This window comes from Hyla sarda, chromosome 8 (genome assembly GCF_029499605.1).
Source record: "Hyla sarda isolate aHylSar1 chromosome 8, aHylSar1.hap1, whole genome shotgun sequence".
Lineage (NCBI taxonomy): Eukaryota > Metazoa > Chordata > Amphibia > Anura > Hylidae > Hyla > Hyla sarda.
The window spans coordinates 23,934,885-23,956,063 of record NC_079196.1 but is presented as its reverse complement, the minus strand read 5'-3'; the positions used below and the strand labels follow the sequence as shown (position 1 = coordinate 23,956,063).

Here is a 21,179-nt window from a genome sequence, read left to right as displayed (position 1 = left end):
GTCCGTTTGTAACGGAGCCTTTCACATAGTGTGAACGTAGCCTTACTCCAGGTGCACAAAAAAGTCGCATCTGCGCCTAAGCACTTTTTTTTGCAATTTTGTGGGTACGCACAGTCTTACCTAAGCAATTTTCAGTTTCCACTTTGCAGTGGTCACGTGTTTATGACCTGGAGAACAAAACTGCGGGGGTGGGGGAGGGGAATATGTCAAGGGATTTACACAGGTTTTTTTTTGTGTAAATTTGTTGCATGTGTGACTTTTTGTGTGACTTTTAGTGGTACGCCGGCCTCCGCGATTTCTCACTGAATAGATAGTTTACACCAGATCTGCTTTTTACTTTGCAGTGGTCAGTGATTTACCACGTGTGACTTTAAAAAAACAAAAAGTCTCAGATTTGTCGAACAGCCTTCAATTACACACAAAAAACTTCAAAAAGTCACACAAAAGTGGTGTTCAGAAGTGAAGTTTCACATAACTGTGTACTAGCCCCATATTGAGCACATGTGGGGAGATTTATCAAAACCTGTGCAGAGGAAGAGTGGTGTAGTTGCCCATAGCAACCAATCAGATTGCTTCTTTCATTTTCCACAGGCCTCTTTAGAGGCCTGTGGAAAATGAAGGAAGCAATCTGATTGGTTGCTATGGGCAACTGCACCACTCTTCCTCTGCACAGGTTTTGATAAATCTCCCCCATGGTCTGCATTTTTTTTTTGCTTATGTGCACCTGGAAAATACGGTGCAGAAGCCTCCCATTGTTCTCAATGGGAGGCTGCTGCTCCATTCACACTAGATTTCCCAGCAGGGAAATTCTGTGCCCCAGACTTCACCAGAATAATAAACATGTTCATTATTTCAGCAGCATTGCTTTCTATTCAGATGGCACATTTCCGAGTGGTCCTAGCGCCGGCTTCTTTTGCCAGATCAAAGATTCCATAGTGTAAATGAGCCCTTAAAGTGGTACTCCGCTGCTCAGCGTTTGGAACAAACTGTTCCGAACGCTGGAGGCAGCGCAGGGAGCTCGTAATGTCATAGCCCCGCCCACTCATGACATCACGCCCCACCCCCTCAATGCAAATCTATGGGAGGGGGCGTGACATCCGTCACGCCCCCTCCCATAGACTTGCATTGACGGGGCGGGCAGTGACGTCATGAGGGGGCTATGAAGTCAAGAGTTCCCGGTGTCGGCTCCAGCGTTTCGGACAGTTTGTTCCAAACGCTGAGCAGGGGAGTACCCCTTTAAAGGAAAACTGTCACCGTTTACCCACACTAAACCCCATACACCGGGTTATAGTATGGGTGAACAGAAGACCGGTGCGGAGTTTCTGACCTATATATGTACCTGAAATCCGGCACCTAAGCCCTCTGAAAAGCGGCTTCTTCCAGTGCTGAATTGCGCGCTGGAGGCGGGCCCGCCGGCCTGATTTGTATATTCATTGGCACTGGTCACGTGACTGCTTAGTAGGCACAAGTGTTCACCTGACCAGCGCAGATGACTATTCAAATCCGGCCGGCGGGCCCGCCTCCAGCGCGTAATTCAGCTCTGGAAGAAGCCGGACGTCAGAGAGACCGGGCGCCGGATATCTGGTAATTAAATAGGTCAGAAACCCCGCACCGGTCTCCTGTTCACCCACACTATAACCCCGTGTACGGAGTTTGGTGTGGGTGAATGGATGACAGTTTTCCTTTAAAGGGGTACTCCGCTGCTCAGCGTTTGGAACAAACAGTTCCGAACGCTGGAGCCGGCGCAGGGAGCTCGTAATGTCATAGCCCCACCCCCTCATGATGTGACACCCCCTCAATGCAAGTCTATGGGAGGGGGCGTGACATCCATCACGCCCCCTTCCATAGACATGCATTGAGGGGGCGGGCGTGACATCATGAGGGGGTGGGGCTATGACGTCATGAGCTCCCGGCTCCAGCGTTCAGAACAGTTTGTTCCAAACGCTGAGCAGCAGAGTACCCCTTTAAGCTCCGCATCCCCATTTCTTTGCATGTGGTGTTATGACTTCTGTCCTATACATAAGGCTTCACAATGACTTTCTGGCAATGAAAATTAAAAGATCTTACCTGAACCACTTCCTACACCGAGGACATTAATGGCGGTCTTTCCATTTCCTATACTGAGAAGCAGACAATACACTTGTTTATATGCATCATATATAACACAATATACAGCATAATGTTCTATCATTCTCCAAGTCATCTTCATAGTGGTCTGGGAAGAACAGATGTTGGGTATTGTATGCGTCTAATATATGCGACAAAAGAATTTCCCCCTATGTCCCGGCCAGGAACAGGGACAGCTAAACCCCCAAGATATACTGTATCTACAGTCATACTGGATAATCCTGTTTTCACTTGTAATTTAATGGTTTTTAGTTTACCACCATTCTGTCCTTTAAGCAATGACCCTCCACGGACTATATATTAAAGGGGTACTCCATTGGCCAGAATTTGGAAATAATGCTCCGAACGCTGTTTTAATGCTGCGGGGGTTGATCACGCCCCCTCGTGACATCATGACCACACCCCTCAATGCAAGTCAATGGGAGGGGGCGTGATGGCCGTCATGGGGTACTCCAGCATATGAAAACGTATGCCCTAACCGCAGGGTAGTGGATAAGTGGGGGGTGTCCGATTACTGAGACCACCCATGATCTCCAAAATGGTGTCCAAATCTCCCTGAGCACAGAGATGAATGCTGTACTCGTGTATCTCTGGTGCTTCCGTAGAGAATGCATGGAGAGAGCATGTCGGCCCTGCTCTGTTTACAGAAAGATTTGTGCGCGTTCTGGAGATCGCGGTGGTCCCAGCGGTTGGACCCTCACCCAGTAATCAGGCACTTTTCCCCTATCCTGTGAATAGGGGTTACATTTTAATAAGCTGGAGCACTTTTTTTTAAATGTGTTATCCAGCGTTTTTCTAAAAATTATATCCTGCTGGTGGGGGGAAAAAATAGAAAAAAACTAAAGAAAACTATAGTTACTTAAAGGGGTACTCCTGTGAAAAAAAATTTTTTAATTCAAACTGTGCCAGAAAATTATATAGGTTTGTAAATCACTTCTATTTAAAAATCTTAACCTTCCCAGAACTTAGCAGCTGTTGTATGCTCCACAGGAAGTTGTGTAGTTCTTTCCATGACTGGCAGGATTTTATAGATGTACCTTGGGACGATATATACAGCCCCCTTTGACTAATTTGCCCCCCATCCCTGTTAACCCTCCAACCACCCCATTTCCCATAAAAAAACTCACACACGAGGGTTGGAGAAATGGGCTTCTTAGCCCTTTTATTAACACCATTATATAACAGTATAAATATTATAACATTATAAATAACATTATAAATATTATCAAACAAAATATACATAACCTGTCAGAAATGACAAGAAGGGTCCCTGGAGGTCTCAACTGTATCCAGAACATCACCAAAACCGGAGGCACTAAATGTTCTCTTACCCTTGGCCGCAACTCCCCGACCCAAGGGCACCCACTTCGCTTAGTGCCTGTGACCATCGAAACTCCTGGGGCCCGTAACCGCCACCAGGAGGCCCATTCCTGCTGTACCATAACAACTGGCAAACTCATTTCCATTACCATACTCTAAATCATTTTTAACCATTAACACCTCCAAGGACCCTTAAACCTGCCCAATACCCACTAACCTTGCCACGAAAAGAAGGGAGGGTGGGTGGGGCTTCTTCTTCTCCTGGCTTTTCTGCCACTGGCTAGCTCCTCCCTAACCAGCCCTTAAATACCCCTGGGACTCTACCCCTAACACCTTCAAACCCCCCAATAGCAAACTCTCTTCAGGAGACTCCCCCTTATACCTCCCCCTTAAAGCCAGTAACCCCTTAACTCCTTTAACCCTTTAGGTCCCAATAAAACCCCCGTCAAGCCGCTACTCCACTAGGGCTTCGCCCTCCGCTCCGCACGCTTTCAGTCTGACCAAAGTGCTCTCTGCTGACACCTCTGTCCATGTCAGGAACTGTCCAGAGCAAGAGAGGTTTGCTATGTGAATTTGCTTCTACTCTGAACAGTTCCTGAAATGGACAGAGGTGTCAGCGGAGAGCACTGTGGTCAGACTGGAAAGATCTGCACAACTTCCTCTGATAAGTACTGGAAGGATTAGGATTATTAAATAGAAGTAATTTACAAATCTGTATAACTTTCTGGCACCAGTTGATTTGAAAACATTTGTTTTCCACTGGAGTACCCCTTTAACCCTGATTCCGTGCTGGTCCCCCCCAGCTCCAGTTCACCTTAGTCCAGTATCCCGATCCTGCTCCCTAATCCAATCACTGGCCGCAGTCGTATCCAATCTTGGCCAGTGATTGGCTCAGACGACAGGTCCTGCAGTGAGTGCTTTTTTATGAAGCAGTAAAAAAAAACAGGAGATTGGGGTAAACCAAACGAAGGTGAACAGGACCAGTGGGGACCCGTGGTAAGGTAAGTATAGGATTTTCTTTCTTTTTTTCTGCTCCTAGTAAGATGCTGGATCACCCCTTTAATCATTTACTATATGCTATATTATAATTCAGTAGCAGATCTAGAGCGCTGCAGCTTAGGAAGGCATTGGGGGGTCCCAGGCGTGCACAGTGCAATCGTGTACATAGAGATGTATGAACGAGTGGGTTATATTAGGTATTTGAGTATTATTTACTATTACCAAGGATCCATCTACAGACCCATATGAGGGCTTGTTTTTTGTTTGTTTTTGTTTTTTATCTATATTTTTTTCTTTAGCACGACCAATTGTACTCTGTAATGACACATTTCATGTTACCACAATATGTGCAGCAAGAGAAAAAATAAATCTTATTTGGGGGGGGGGGGGGGATTGAAAAGAAAACAGCAATTTTAGGATTTTTGGGGTTTTTATTTTCACGCAGTGCATGTTACGATAAAACCGACATGATTTCTTTATTTTGAAGGTCAATATGATTGAAACGATACCCAATTTTTACAGTTTTGCTATTACTGTACTCAAACTTTTTAAACAAACTTTAAATCAGCAGTATATTTTTAGCATATACAGTGACCCCTCGACCTACGATGGCCCCGACATACGATAATTTCAACATGCGATGGCCTCTCAGAGTCCATTGCATGGTGAAGGCAGCATCAACATACGATGCTTTTGTATGTCGGGTCCATCGCATAAACGGCTATCCGGCAGCGCAGACTGCTTCAGCTGCCACTGGATAGCCGTTTACGGCGACCCATGTGGTCCGCTGACGATCACTTACCCGTCCTCGGGGCTCCGGCGCGTCCTCTTCGCGATCCCCTCCATCGTCGGCGCTCTCCATCGTCATCATCACGTCGCTGCGCGTGCCGTCCCGTCATCCAATAGGAGCGGCGCGCGTAGCAACATGATGGCGGCGACGGAGAGCGAGGATGCCGGGGAAGCAGAGGCCTTGCCGGAGCGTCGGAGACACCCTGGGGACGTGGCGACAGCGATGGACGGCGACATCCCGGGCAGCGGTGACGAGCGGTGACGGTCCGGAGCGGCAGGGACAACTTACTCCAACTGCTGTCCGGGCATGCTGGGTGTTGTAGTTTTGCAACATCTGGAGGTCTGCAGGTTGTAGCCCACTGTCCTATACTTTACATTGCACGGATGCCTCAACATACGATGGTCCATTTGGAACGGATTACCATCGTATGTTGAGGGACCACTGTACACTGTTTACCGTGCGGGATCACAAACATTATATTAAAATATAGTTGAAATTTTTTTTTAAAAAATCCATGCTAACATACCAAATGTTATGTTATTTCATACTTTCGAAGACTATTATATGCAATCACTGCGTTCACTGTACACTGTTCTGCTATTGCAGAGCATTGTGCAGGGAGATTGGCGCTCTACTGATACAGCGCATAGGAGAGACAATCCGGCAGCAGGAGGAGGGTAAGGGAATCTCTGGCGACATTTTAACTCATCAGACCCAGGCCCATTGCTAAAGGATAGGCAAACCAAGCAATTGCTTGGGGCCCCGAGCTGCCCAGGGGCCCCAAGCAGAGCAGATGTCTGTTGTGCTTCCTATAAGGCTGCAGCTGCCTGAGCACTCTATAAAGAGCCTCAGGCGGCTGCAGCAGTCCTGGTCACCTCCTGAGTACCTCTCCTTCCCTGTAGCAAGGCCAAGCTCCTCCTCCTGGCTGTCAGTGTGGCCGGGTACCGCGCGGTACAGGAACAGGAGATTCGGCCATGCTACAGGATCAAGGGTAGAGGAGCTCGGCCATGCTACAGGATCAAGGGTAGAGGAGCTCGGCCATGCTACAGGATCAAGGGTAGAGGAGCTCGGCCATGCTACAGGGTCAAGGGAAGGAGCCGGAGGAGGTAACTGAGACCATAGGAAGGGTAGGAAGGGGGTAAAAAACATAGAGGAGGGGTATTTCCATGTCTATTTTGCTTGGGGCCCCCAAATTCCTTTGTGGTATCTGTTACGCCGAGCGCTCCGGGTCCCCGCTCCTCCCCGGAGCGCTCGCTACACTCTCGCTACTGCAGCGCTCCGGTCAGATCCACTGACCCGGTGCGCTGCGATACCGCCTCCAGCCGGGATGCGATTCGCGATGCGGGTGGCGCCCGCTCGCGATGCGCACCCCGGCTCCCGTACCTGACTCGCTCTCCGTCGGTCCTGTCCCGGCGCGCGCGGCCCCGCTCCCTAGGGCGCGCGCGCGCCGGGTCTCTGCGATTTAAAGGGCCACTGCGCCGCTGATTGGCGCAAGTGGTTCTAATTAGTGTGTTCACCTGTGCACTCCCTATGTATACCTCACTTCCCCTGCACTCCCTCGCCGGATCTTGTTGCCATTGTGCCAGTGAAAGCGTTTCCTTGTGTGTTCCTAGCCTGTGTTCCAGACCTCCTGCCGTTGCCCCTGACTACGATCCTTGCTGCCTGCCCCGACCTTCTGCTACGTCCGACCTTGCTTCTGCCTACTCCCTTGTACCGCGCCTATCTTCAGCAGTCAGAGAGATTGAGCCGTTGCTAGTGGATACGACCTGGTCACTACCGCCGCAGCAAGACCATCCCGCTTTGCGGCGGGCTCTGGTGAAAACCAGTAGTGACTTAGAACCGGTCCACTAGCACGGTCCACGCCAATCCCTCTCTGGCACAGAGGATCCACCTCCTGCCAGCCGGCATCGTGACAGTAGATCCGGCCATGGATCCCGCTGAAGTCCCTCTGCCAGTTGTCGCCGACCTCACCACGGTGGTCGCCCAGCAGTCACAACAGATAGCGCAACAAGGCCACCAGCTGTCTCAACTGACCGTGATGCTACAGCAGCTACTACCACAGCTTCAGCAATCATCTCCTCCGCCAGCTCCTGCACCTCCTCCGCAGCGAGTGGCCGCTTCAGGCCTACGACTATCCTTGCCGGATAAATTTGATGGGGACTCTAAATTTTGCCGTGGCTTTCTTTCTCAATGTTCCCTGCACTTGGAGATGATGTCGGACCAGTTTCCTACTAAAAGGTCTAAGGTGGCTTTCGTAGTCAGCCTTCTGTCTGGAAAAGCTCTGTCATGGGCCACACCGCTCTGGGACCGCAATGACTCCGTCACTGCCTCTGTACACTCCTTCTTCTCGGAAATTCGAAGTGTCTTTGAGGAACCTGCCCGAGCCTCTTCTGCTGAGACTGCCCTGTTGAACCTGGTCCAGGGTAATTCTTCCGTTGGCGAGTACGCCGTACAATTCCGTACTCTTGCTTCTGAACTATCCTGGAATAATGAGGCCCTCTGCGCGACCTTTAAAAAAGGCCTATCCAGCAACATTAAAGATGTTCTGGCCGCACGAGAAATCCCTGCTAACCTACATGAACTCATTCATCTAGCCACTCGCATTGACATGCGTTTTTCCGAAAGGCGTCAGGAGCTCCGCCAGGATATGGACTTTGTTCGCACGAGGCGTTTTTTTTCCCCGGCTCCTCTCTCCTCTGGTCCCCTGCAATCCGTTCCTGTGCCTCCCGCCGTGGAGGCTATGCAGGTCGACCGGTCTCGCCTGACACCTCAAGGGAGGACGTCGCATGGAGAATCTCTGCCTGTACTGTGCCGGTACCGAACACTTCCTGAAGGATTGTCCTATCCGTCCTCCCCGCCTGGAAAGACGTACGCTGACTCCGCACAAAGGTGAGACAGTCCTTGATGTCAACTCTGCTTCTCCACGTCTTACTGTGCCTGTGCGGATATCTGCCTCTACCTTCTCCTTCTCTACTATGGCCTTCTTGGATTCCGGATCTGCAGGAAATTTTATTTTGGCCTCTCTCATCAACAGGTTCAACATCCCGGTGACCAGTCTCGCCAGACCCCTCTACATCAATTGTGTTAACAATGAAAGATTGGACTGTACCATACGTTTCCGCACGGAGCCCCTCCTAATGTGCATCGGACCTCAGCACTTCCGAAATTCTCCTCGGACTACCCTGGCTTCAACACCATTCCCCAACCCTGGATTGGTCCACTGGGGAGATCAAGAGTTGGGGTTCCTCTTGTTTCAAGGACTGCCTTAAACCGGTTCCCAGTTCTCCTTGCCGTGACCCTGTGGTTCCCCCTGTAACCGGTCTCCCTAAGGCCTATATGGACTTTGCGGATGTTTTTTGCAAAAAACAAGCTGAGACTCTACCTCCTCACAGGCCTTATGACTGTCCTATTGACCTCCTCCCGGGCACTACTCCACCCCGGGGCAGAATTTATCCTCTCTCTGCCCCAGAGAGTCTTGCTATGTCTGAGTACATCCAGGAAAATTTAAAAAAGGGCTTTATCCGCAAATCCTCCTCTCCTGCCGGAGCCGGATTTTTCTTTGTGTCCAAAAAAGATGGCTCCCTACGTCCTTGCATTGACTACCGCGGTCTTAATAAAATCACGGTAAAGAACCGCTACCCCCTACCTCTCATCTCTGAACTCTTTGATCGCCTCCAAGGTGCCCACATCTTTACCAAACTGGACTTAAGAGGTGCTTATAATCTCATCCGCATCAGAGAGGGGGATGAATGGAAAACGGCATTTAACACTAGAGATGGACACTTTGAGTATCTGGTCATGCCCTTTGGCCTGTGCAACGCCCCTGCCGTCTTCCAAGACTTTGTTAATGAAATTTTTCGTGATCTCTTATATTCCTGTGTGGTTGTGTATCTGGACGATATCCTGATTTTTTCTGCCAACCTAGAAGAACACCGCCAGCATGTCCGCATGGTTCTTCAGAGACTTCGTGACAATCAACTTTATGCCAAAATGGAGAAATGTCTGTTTGAATGTCAATCTCTTCCTTTCCTAGGATACTTGGTCTCTGGCCAGGGACTACAAATGGATCCAGACAAACTCTCTGCCGTCTTAGATTGGCCACACCCCTCCGGACTCCGTGCTATCCAACGTTTTTTGGGGTTCGCCAATTATTACAGACAATTTATTCCACATTTTTCTACCATTGTGGCTCCTATCGTGGCTTTAACCAAAAAGAATGCCAATCCTAAGTCATGGCCTCCTCAAGCGGAAGACGCCTTTAAACAGCTCAAGTCTGCCTTTTCTTCGGCTCCCGTGCTCTCCAGACCTGACCTATCTAAACCCTTCCTATTGGAGGTTGATGCCTCCTCAGTAGGAGCTGGAGCGGTCCTTCTACAAAAAAATTCTTCCGGGCATGCTGTTACTTGTGGTTTTTTTTCTAGGACCTTCTCTCCGGCGGAGAGGAACTACTCCATCGGGGATCGAGAGCTACTGGCCATTAAATTAGCACTTGAGGAATGGAGGCATCTGCTGGAAGGATCAAGATTTCCAGTTATTATTTACACCGATCACAAGAACCTCTCCTATCTCCAGTCTGCCCAACGGCTGAATCCTCGCCAGGCCAGGTGGTCTCTGTTCTTTGCCCGATTTAATTTTGAAATTCACTTTCGGCCTGCCGATAAGAACATTAGGGCCGATGCTCTCTCTCGTTCCTCGGATGCCTCGGAAGTAGAGCTCTCTCCGCAACACATCATTCCTCCTGACTGCCTGATCTCCACTTCTCCAGCCTCCATCAGGCAAACTCCTCCAGGGAAGACCTTCGTCTCTCCACGTCAACGCCTCGGAATCCTCAAATGGGGTCACTCCTCCCATCTCGCAGGTCATGCGGGCATCAAGAAATCCGTGCAACTCATCTCTCGTTTCTATTGGTGGCCGACTCTGGAGACGGATGTTGTGGATTTTGTGCGAGCCTGCACTGTCTGTGCCCGGGATAAGACTCCTCGCCAGAAGCCCGCTGGTCTTCTTCATCCTCTGCCTGTCCCCGAACAGCCTTGGTCTTTGATTGGTATGGACTTTATTACAGACTTACCCCCATCCCGTGGCAACACTGTTGTTTGGGTGGTCGTTGATCGATTCTCCAAGATGGCACATTTCATCCCTCTTCCTGGTCTTCCTTCAGCGCCTCAGTTGGCAAAACAATTTTTTGTACACATTTTTCGTCTTCACGGGTTGCCCACGCAGATCGTCTCGGACAGAGGCGTCCAATTCGTGTCAAAATTCTGGAGGGCTCTCTGTAAACAACTCAAGATTAAATTAAACTTTTCTTCTGCCTATCATCCTCAATCCAATGGGCAAGTAGAAAGAATTAACCAGGTCCTGGGTGATTATTTACGGCATTTTGTTTCCTCCCGCCAGGATGACTGGGCAGATCTTCTACCATGGGCCGAATTCTCGTATAACTTCAGAGTCTCTGAATCTTCCTCCAAATCCCCATTTTTCGTGGTGTACGGCCGTCACCCTCTTCCCCCCCTCCCTACTCCCTTGCCCTCTGGTTTGCCCGCTGTGGATGAAATATCTCGTGATCTTTCCACCATATGGAAAGAGACCCAAAATTCTCTCTTACAGGCTTCATCACGCATGAAGAAGTTTGCTGATAAGAAAAGAAGAGCTCCCCCCATTTTTTCTCCTGGAGACAAGGTATGGCTCTCCGCTAAATATGTCCGCTTCCGTGTCCCTAGCTACAAATTGGGACCACGCTATCTTGGTCCTTTCAAAATTTTGTGCCAGATTAATCCTGTCTCTTACAAACTTCTTCTTCCTCCTTCTCTTCGTATTCCTAATGCCTTTCACGTTTCTCTTCTTAAACCACTCAATATCAACCGTTTCTCTCCCAAACTTGTTTCTCCCACTCCTGTTTCCGGCTCCTCGGACATCTTCTCCGTAAAGGAGATACTGGCCTCCAAGAAGGTCAGAGGGAAAACTTTTTTTTTGGTCGATTGGGAGGGTTGTGGTCCTGAAGAGAGATCCTGGGAACCTGAGGACAATATCCTAGACAAAAGTCTGCTCCTCAGGTTCTCAGGCTCTAAGAAGAGGGGGAGACCCAAGGGGGGGGGGGTACTGTTACGCCGAGCGCTCCGGGTCCCCGCTCCTCCCCAGAGCGCTCGCTACACTCTCGCTACTGCAGCGCTCCGGTCAGATCCACTGACCCGGTGCGCTGCGATACCGCCTCCAGCCGGGATGCGATTCGCGATGCGGGTGGCGCCCGCTCGCGATGCGCACCCCGGCTCCCGTACCTGACTCGCTCTCCGTCGGTCCTGTCCCGGCGCGCGCGGCCCCGCTCCCTAGGGCGCGCGCGCGCCGGGTCTCTGCGATTTAAAGGGCCACTGCGCCGCTGATTGGCGCAAGTGGTTCTAATTAGTGTGTTCACCTGTGCACTCCCTATGTATACCTCACTTCCCCTGCACTCCCTCGCCGGATCTTGTTGCCATTGTGCCAGTGAAAGCGTTTCCTTGTGTGTTCCTAGCCTGTGTTCCAGACCTCCTGCCGTTGCCCCTGACTACGATCCTTGCTGCCTGCCCCGACCTTCTGCTACGTCCGACCTTGCTTCTGCCTACTCCCTTGTACCGCGCCTATCTTCAGCAGTCAGAGAGGTTGAGCCGTTGCTAGTGGATACGACCTGGTCACTACCGCCGCAGCAAGACCATCCCGCTTTGCGGCGGGCTCTGGTGAAAACCAGTAGTGACTTAGAACCGGTCCACTAGCACGGTCCACGCCAATCCCTCTCTGGCACAGAGGATCCACCTCCTGCCAGCCGGCATCGTGACAGTATCCTGGTATAGGACTTGTAGTCCCCTCAGCCAGAGTCCCTCCATCCTGGACGGCTAGCCCCTAGTTGCCTCTTGATAATGTGTATAAATGTATATTTCCATGTATTTTATTATAGTATGTCTATGTATAGGACCTTAGGGGTCATGTGCCTTTAGATAATTGTGTTATGTTAAAGGGGTAATTAGTTGCTTACACATCTTATCCCCTTTCCAAAGGATAGGGGATAAGATGCCTGATCGCGGGGGTCCCGCCACTGGGGACACCCCTGATCATGCACGCTGCACCCCGTTTGTAATCAGTCCCCGAAGCGTGTTCGCTCCGGGTCTGATTACGGTCGACCTCAGGGCCGGCGGCGTGTGACGTCATGCCTCCGCCCCCGTGTGACCTCACGCTCCGCCCCTCAATGCAAGCCTACGGGAGGGGGCGTGATAGCTATCACGCCCCCTCCTGCCGGCTTGCATTGAGAGGCAGAGTGTGGCGTCACACGGGGGCGGAGGCGTGACGTCACACGCCGCCGGCCCTGCGGTCGAGCGTAATCAGACCCGTAGCGAACACGCTCCGGGGACTGATTACAAACGGGGTGCCGCGTGCATGATCAGGGGTGTCCCCAGTGGCGGGACCCCCGCGATCAGGCATCTTATCCCCTATCCTTTGGATAGGGGATAAGATGTGTAAGCACCGGAGTACCCCTTTAAGGTTCAAGGACCTTTTGGGTCATATGACATACCTATAATTCCTTGGGTCAGGACTTATAGGTTTGCAGAACCAATGAGCTTTGTCCCACCCCCTTAATATATAAGGGGCTGCTGTCACTAAATTCGCTCTCTCTTCCTGCTGAACTAAAAAGCAGTAACATCTCTCTTGTTCCTGGCACTTAAACAAAGCACATCTCAGCACAATCATCAATTCAAGCTAGGCCTGAAGCCTTATCTTCCGCAGCCACTGAACCGTGAGTCGTCTAGCTCAAAACTACAAATCCTGTGTGACTACTGCAACTCCGAAATACCCTAAATTCAGTAGCACAGTGGCTAGCAAACCTAAGCTCATTAACCTCAGAAGTCCCAGCAAACCTGTGAGGAGCCTGTACCACGGTCCTCTGCTAACAGACTGTTCTGTTACCTTGAGTTGCATAAAATACACAGTAAAGTTTATTCCGGTTTTCATCATCTTCTGCTGTGGACATTCATTTATTCCTCCCTATCGCTTTTGGGACGGTTGGCGGTAGGACCATTGAATTGAGGAAACCGCACCCTGGCGTCACGACCATTAACTGTTAAAGGGGTACTCCGGTGAAAAACTTTTTTTTTTTTTTTAAATCAACTGGTGCCAGAAAGTTAAACAGATTTGTAAATTACTTCTATTAAAAAAAAAAATCTTAATCCTTCCTGTACTTATTAGCTGCTGAATACTACAGTGGAAATTTTTTCCGTTTGAAACACAGAGCTCTCTGCTGACATCATGAGCACAGTGCTCTCTGATGACATCTCTGTCCATTTTAAGAACTGTCCAGAGTAAAAGGAAATCCCCATAGCAAACATATGCTGTTCTGGACAGTTCCTAAAATGGACAGCAGAGGTCAGTAGAGAGCACTGTGCTCGTGATGTCAGCAGACAGCTCTGTGTTTCAAAAAGAAAAGGATTTCCGCTGTAGTATTCAGCAGCTAATAAGTACAGGAAGGATTAAGATTTTTTAATAGAAGTAATTTACAAATCTGTTTAACTTTCTGGCACCAGTTGATTTGAAAAAAAAAAAAAAAATATATATATATATATATATATATATATATATATATATATCGTTTTTCACCGGAGTACCCCTTTCATCCTATACCCTACTCTACTATTCCGCAACACCACAGACACCATCGCCCCTCCAGGCTACCACACCTTCAAACGGCCCTGATCAGACCCCAGCGATCGCAATGCGGGGGGGTCCGATGAGCAGATTTTACAGATTTGTAAATTACTTTTCTTTTTGCATTTGTTTCCTGTCTTGTCCACAGTGCTCTCTGCTGGCACCAACCCACAAACAACTGTATTTTCTTTTTTTAGACGCATTAGGTATTGGAGTATTTTTTACTATTACCGTAAATATAAGGCAGTTTTTGCCAACCAGTGTGCCTCCAGCTGTTGCAAAACTACAACTCCCAGCATGCCCGGACAGCCGTTGGCTGTCCGGGCATGCTGGGAGTTGTAGTTTTGCAACAGCTGGAGGCACGCTGGTTGGTAAACACCGATATAATAGGATGACGAGTTACCTGGATACAACGTCTGGCAGCCTGGTCTCTATAAACTGCTGCATGCATTGATGCTCGGTGGAATTCTTAAGGAAGAGGCGGAAGGACTCCACGTATCTGCTGTTATCCGAGAGCAGGCTCCGCATTCCAGTCTCCATGTTTTCTTCCTGAGCTGCAAGGAGGAAAGAAGAGAATGAGAGGTTTCTTGTGTTTTTCTTGGCCTGAGCACAAGTCTGATGTCTCCTCAGGGGGAGGAATGGCTGCAGGGCCTGGAGGAGATATCACCTGTGGGAAGCAGCAGCTTATCTGCAGATACGGCTCGGTAATGCTGCTGTGCTCCTGACTGCATGCAGCCCCCCTGTGTACCCACCCTCTGCACCGCTCCTATACTACATTCCTTCTACTGCACCACTATGTCAGATCTAGGCAACAGGCTGGCACTGAAAACATTCTGCAAAAACAATAACATTCCTTCAGTTCATTATTCAATAAGTCTATGTTCATGTGGTGACCCAGTACAGAATATAGCATTCTGCCCATCCTGTGGGGCAGATGTTGCCTTAGTGTGCGTATTGGGCCTACATTACTCAGTACTCTATATATCGGCTAATGTTATGCTATGGTTAAAGGGGTACTCCAGTGGAACCCTTTTTTTTTTTTTTTTTTAATCCCCTTACACCCTTCCCTTCAATTCCCTGGTTGGACTTGATGGACGTATGTCTTTTTTCAACCATACTAACTATGTAACTATGTAACATCAACTGGTGCCAGAAAGTTAAACAGATTTGTAAATTACTTCTATTAAAAAATCTTAATCCTTCCAGAACTTATTAGCTGCTGAATACTGCAGAGGAAATGTTTTTCTTTTTGGAACACAGAGCTCTCTGCTGACATCATGACCACAGTGCTCTCTGCTGACATCTCTGTCCATTTCAGGAACTGTCCAGAGAAGGAGAAAATCCCCATAGTAAACATATGCTGCTCTGGACAGTTCCTAAGGTGGACGGAAATGTCAGCAGAGAGCACTCTGCTCGTGATGTCAGCAGAGAGCTCTGTGTTCTAAAAAGAAAAGCATTTCCTCTGTAGTATTCAGCAGATAATAAGTACTGAAAGGATTAAGATTTTTTTATTAGAAGTTATTTACAAATCTGTTTGACTTTCTGGCACCAGTTGATTTACCAGTTTTCTACCGGAGTACCTCTTTAATTTAATGTCTTTTTCTGTGTACCTGTTGCTTTAAAGGGGTACTTTTTTTTTTTAAATCAACTGGTGCCAAAAAGTGCCAGAAAGTTAAACAGATTTTTAAATTACTTTTCTTTTTGCATTTGTTTCCTGTCTTGTCCACAGTGCTCTCTGCTGACACCTCTGTCCATTTTAGGAACTGTCCAGATCAGCATATGTTTGCTATGGGAATTTTCTCCTGCTCTGGATGGTTCCTGACACGGACAGAGGTGTCAGCAGAGAGCACTGTGAACAGACAGAAAAGAAATTCAAAAAGAAAAGAACTTCCTCTGTTGTATACAGCAGCTGATAAGTACTGGAAGGATTAAGATTTTTTTAATAGAAGTAATTTACAAATCTCTTTAACTTTCTGGCACCAGTTGATAAAAAATAAAAATAAAGTTTTCCACTGGAGTATCCCTTTAAGCCTGTTAAACGATAGAAACCCTGTTGTTAGGGGAGTGTGTATGAGGTGAACCATGTGACTTATCAGCCCAATGGGAATGCTCTAAATCTGCCCCTTATATAGTGTGGTAGGAGTTCAGAGTTCAGCCTCAGCTGAGGTGCAGTTTGCAGAAAGTCTGAAGTCAGTCTGTGAGGTGATTCTGAAGAGGATGTAAGTGTAATCCTGCAACCACACATATGCTAAAGAATAACCCCAGTACCCAAGTGAATGTCAAGCCTAGCGGTAAGCACTTAAAGGGGTACTCCACCCCTAGACGGGTATGCTGGGAGTTGAAGTTTTGCAACATCTGGAGGGCCACAGTTTGAGACCACTGCCTACGATGTTACAGGAAGGATAAAAGGAAGGATTGGGAGAGACAGTAGAGAAAGTGTCCGCTGATGTCTCCTGGGGACGCTCTCACATGGGGCTCATGTTAGTCCTCAGGGATTATGTTGGTCCTCAGTCCTCAGATTAGTTTGCAGCTCTCCTTATGTTGTGTACTCACCGCCAGCAGCTGGGACTGGAATGTGGAAGTTTCTGTAGACTCAGCCCCCTCTCCCTCCTCCCACGGATTCTTAGTGAGCGCCCAGGAAGTGATCCAGCCTGTGTCACCGAGACACCACAACATTGTCAGCGCTGACCTCAGAGGAGACCGGCCATAAGGGTCACTGACCTCCCAAGTGTCACTCCCTCACAGGAACAGTCCCCAGTCATGTCCTGAATCTCAATGTCCTCCTTTAGGAACTGAGTAACACATCTGCAATGATACATTAAAGGGGCTTATTTGGATCATGTGACCACTGTGACTGCTTGCATCCATGCTGAGGTCACATCACCGCCATGATCATATGATGTCATACAGGTACAAAAATATTCTGCTCATAGAAGGGGTGCAGAATAGCTATACACAGTGACATCACCAGCAAAATAGTATACAGGATATAACTCAGGATCAGTACAGGATAAGTAATGTAATGTATGTACACAGTGACCACACCAGCAGAATAGTGAGTACAGCTCTGGAGTATAATACAGGATATAACTCAGGATCAGTACAGGATAAGTAATGTAATGTATGTACACAGTGACTCCACCAGCAGAATAGTGAGCACAGCTCTGGAGTATAATACAGGATATAACTCAGGATCAGTACAGGATAAGTAATGTATTGTATGTATACAGTGACCTCACCAGCAGAATAGTGAGTGCAGCTCTGGGGTATAAAACAGGATATAACTCAGGATCAGTACAGGATAAGTAATGTAATGTATGTACACAGTGACCTCACCAGCAGAATAGTGAGTACAGCTCTGGAGTATAATACAGGATATAACTCAGGATCAGTACAGGATAAGTAATGTAATGTGTATACACAGTGACCCCACCAGCAGAATAGTGAGTACAGCTCTGGAGTATAATACAGGAAATAACTCAGGATCAGTACAAGATAAGTAAGGTAATGTATGTACACAGTGACCTCACCAGCAGAATAGTGAGTACAGCTCTGGAGGGTGTGGTCACTAGGTGTGTCTGTTGCTGAGCTCCTGAGGCTCCAGACTTCCAGAGGAGAGAGGCTGATTTTTCCACCTGCTTTCCCAGGAAGGTGGCAGATTCCTGGGGGACCCATCAGCATGAATCCCCTGACCCCCACTCCTCGGTCCAGGCTGGCGAGGGGTGTAGAGGGAAAGCTACCAGCCAGTGCCCCGGCTGGAGGGGTTAGAAGATCTGGCAGGGTCCGCAGCGATGTGGATTCTGTCCCTCCAGCAATGGTTGGGAGCCGCAAGGCTCTCAGCCAGGAAGAAAAGCCTGCAAGCAAGACAGGTTTAAAGAAGGTCTCTGCAGCACAGAAGAGCTCCTCCAAGAGCCAGGTTGTGGAGCAGTGGGGCCAGAGAAGACCCAAGGAGTCTATGGCGACATACAGCTCCAGACTTGCTGCCAAGATTGGTGAGTACGAACTCCTTGGGAAGAAGCTGAGGGAGCTGAGAGAGGAGCTAAAGTTTGCAAAGTATCAGGTGAGCACAACTACCAAGCGCAGGAAACCAGAGTACTCTGCAAGGGTTAAGTCCTTGAGGCTGGAGCTGGAGGAGACTGAGCTGAGGAGAATGGCTGTCCTGGAGGGGAGCGATTTATTTAGGGAGAAACTTCTTAATGAGGATCGCTCCTCCAGGATGAAATCCCCAGTAAAAGAAGAGGAGATTGGGGGTGATTGTTCAGCAGATGAGAGCAGTAGTGAGGATGAGGTCCAAGAAATGGAGGCTGAAGAGGCTAAGGTGCTGGCAAGTGGGGAAGCTGTGGAAGCCAAGCCGCAGCCAATGCAGGGTGTGAACATGTCCCAAGCAAGTCTTCCTGCAGGACAAGTGGCATTACCACCTTCATCGTGCGAGAGTGCTGGCGAGGAGGAGGAGGGTTGTGGTGGCGCCCTGCTGGCACAAATTGTAAAGATGGAGTCCCCCATGCATTTGGATAATTTTAGTTTTGGCGACGACCTTGGAGAGGAACAAATAATAAAAAAGAAGAAGAAAAGACAGAAAAAAACATCTGAGCAAGTAAGCTTGATTTATGTTGCTTTTGTGCACCCTGGGCCGGCTGCAAAGTCAGTTCAGGGTACAGACCCTGGTAATCTGCCTGTCCCCCCTTCTGCAAATGTGGAGCGGGGCCAGAACACCGGGGATAATACAGTAAAGATGGGTCGCTTGTCATAGTAGCGGGGCCAGCACCTGCAAAGATACGGCCAAGGGGCCGGACAGTGTTGCGGACCAGGTAGCATGTCCCCAGTTAGGGGATATTGGCATTGCGGGGCACTCCTCTGCAGTTGAGGGGGGGAGTGTCCAGGTGGCAGAGGTTGGTATGGAGCTCGGGCAGCCGGGCAATTATAAAGACAAGGGAGAGGGCAGCTCCCAGAACAGGTCTGGCACTGCAGGGCACTCCTCTGCAGGCAAAGGGGGGAGTGTCCAGGTGTCTGGAACCGGAGCGCCATTCTCGGCGGCCCAGTCAGCGGTGTCTGGCTCTTTTGAGTTGTGGCGCTGTGGTGGGGCTGCTGTGGGTGGAGCTGGCGGTGGAGGACTGGTACCACAGGAACATGGACATGATACAACCCATGCAATGTTAGTAGCAGTTAAAGAAATTGAAGCCGAGGTATTGGCGGAGGCCAAGGGCAAAGTATGCGACAAAGCAGCTTCTTCCGATATTTCTAAAGGGAAGACTGCTGCAAGGTTGAGTGTGCCCAATGAAGCCAATGGTGCAAGTGTAAAGCCCGGCATCATAAAGTCAGCAAGATTACATCCCGGCCAGTCCAGTGCAGCTAGGCAGGAGGAGACAGGCACAAGTGTTATGTATAATGTTACTGCCTCTACTATTGTTTCTGGGGGGAGTGGTGTCGGTCCGGCTGCCCCCCCGGTAGCGACTGCTCCAATAAGGAGTTATGCTAATGTCACTGCTGGGGGTCCCAGGGGATCCTCATCTCTTAATCCAGGGGAAGGTAACTTGCAACAGCGCCTCCTGGAGGCTTTAAGGAGACGGGATAGAACGCTCCAGGTAGAGGACCGGGAGGTCGACTTGTCTTTTTGGATAGAAAGACATGGACTTGGGGCATTCCGAGAGCATAATGGGGAGGTGGTCTGGTCCCTTCCAACAAGCGGGCAGGAGCGTGGTCGGAGGAATGTGGCCCGTCTGGTATGGAGAGGCGGTGATGCATGCCCTTCTAGGGCAAAAGTTGTGGAGCTTCTTTTCCAGATGGGATTCAGGGCTAATGACATCTTTGCTCTGATCCACCCCTTCGGTACCTCTGAGTTCAACATCAGTTTTGTGAAGCCAGAAGGGCTTGAGCTCTTTTGGTCTAATCACGCACTGGTGAAGGACGAGCCTGTCTGGCAGGATTTCGCTGTGAAGGCGGTATCCCGCCAGAGTTTTGTCAAGAAAGTGACCGTTCTGACACGTAACGTGTCTCTTTCTTGCTATGACATAATGACCTGGCTGAGCAGGTATGGGGAGGTGACGGACGTCCCCAAGAAAAATCTGGATGAACATGGCATTTGGTCTGGAGCCTGGACGTTTTCCATCCGCCTCCGCCGTTCAGGTAACACTGTCGCACACATTCCATCAGTCGCCTTTCTCGGCCGCGATAGGATCCAATCTTTTACCAGGGACAGCCGAAGCTGTGCCACAAGTGTGGTGATCCCACACACTTCAGCGCAAACTGCACTAAGCAGATGTGCGCATTGTGCGGTGCGGAGGGTCATCTGGCTGCCACCTGTGGCCGGATTCGCTGTAACCTGTGTGGTGACCTTGGTCACCCATTTAGCCGGTGTCCCCGCTCATTCTCAGATGCTGTGACCACCCGGGATGGGGAGAACAGTGAGGTTGCCGCATCTGGGGTGGGGACCAGCAGAGGAGAAGGGGCACTAGAGCCAATGAAGAAAGTTAAGAACAAGAGCCCCAATAAGCTTAGGAGGGAGGAGAGGCGCAGAAGGAGCAGGGATCTTGAAAGTTCCCTGGTAGAAGGTGTAGTCCAGGATCCTGCTCCCGACGCTGGCTCAGAGAAGACAGCTGAGGCTCTTGGGGATGCCGAGTTAGGTGAAGAGATAAGGAAACTTCGTAAATAGGAGGCAAATAGGGCCATTTCCTCAAGTTCCTCTCAATATGAAAGTTTGGATGAGGAAGATGGGAAAGGGTAAAAGGAAAAACAAAAGTGCGGCAGAAGGAGGCAGGGCCAGAGGGTACTCAGGGCATCATCTTCCTCCTCTGGTGTTGCAGGCCAAGTGCCTGGGAAAAGCCTGACCAACCCCCCTCTGATTGTTCTATCCAATAGGTATCGGGCCCTTGGCAAGGACTCTCCCCTTTCTTTGGAGGGGGAGGCTGAGAGTCTTTGTTCAGAGGCGGAGGAACCTCCGGGAGGTGCTGAGCCTGTTCCTTCTGAGGTAACTTCCTTGGGAGGGCAGGTGGCCCCTGGGTCAGGAGATGAGGATCGTGGGATGGATATGTCAGCATCCCTAAAGTGGTCTAGAAAGAAGGAAAGGGGGTCTTCTTCTGATGGGGAAGGGGGGAAGAAGAAGGGTAAGAGGTAAAGGGGATAGGCCATCCAACTCGATCACTCAGGATGGCAGCACTAACCCCATTGACGCTGGCATCCATTAACTGTGCCAGCATTAAGTCTGATATGGCTAGATTTGCAGCCTTTGATTTTCTCGGCCGAGTTGAAGCCGACATTTTGTATCTGCAAGAGACCAGGTTGTCAG

At 49.5% G+C, this 21,179-nt stretch overlaps 1 protein-coding gene across 3 annotated transcripts in view; it reads right to left on the bottom strand.

The window, feature by feature from the left end:
• The window catches only part of HNMT (histamine N-methyltransferase), a 38,760-nt gene extending 21,754 nt beyond the window's left edge, over positions 1–17,006 (bottom strand). Inside the window, exons 1-3 of one of the 3 annotated variants that reach the window (XM_056534189.1) lie at positions 16,451–17,006; positions 14,301–14,451; positions 2,068–2,120 (exon numbers count right to left, since the gene is read on the bottom strand). In XM_056534189.1, coding sequence (XP_056390164.1) covers positions 2,068–2,120; positions 14,301–14,437 — 190 coding nt within the window. In that variant the 5' untranslated portion in view covers positions 14,438–14,451; positions 16,451–17,006. Of the gene's footprint in view, positions 1–2,067; positions 2,121–14,300; positions 14,452–14,564; positions 14,822–16,450 lie in introns of those variants that run through there. The other 2 variants (XM_056534188.1, XM_056534187.1) reach the window with 2 other exon arrangements.
• Between the last annotated feature and the right edge of the window lie 4,173 nt (positions 17,007–21,179).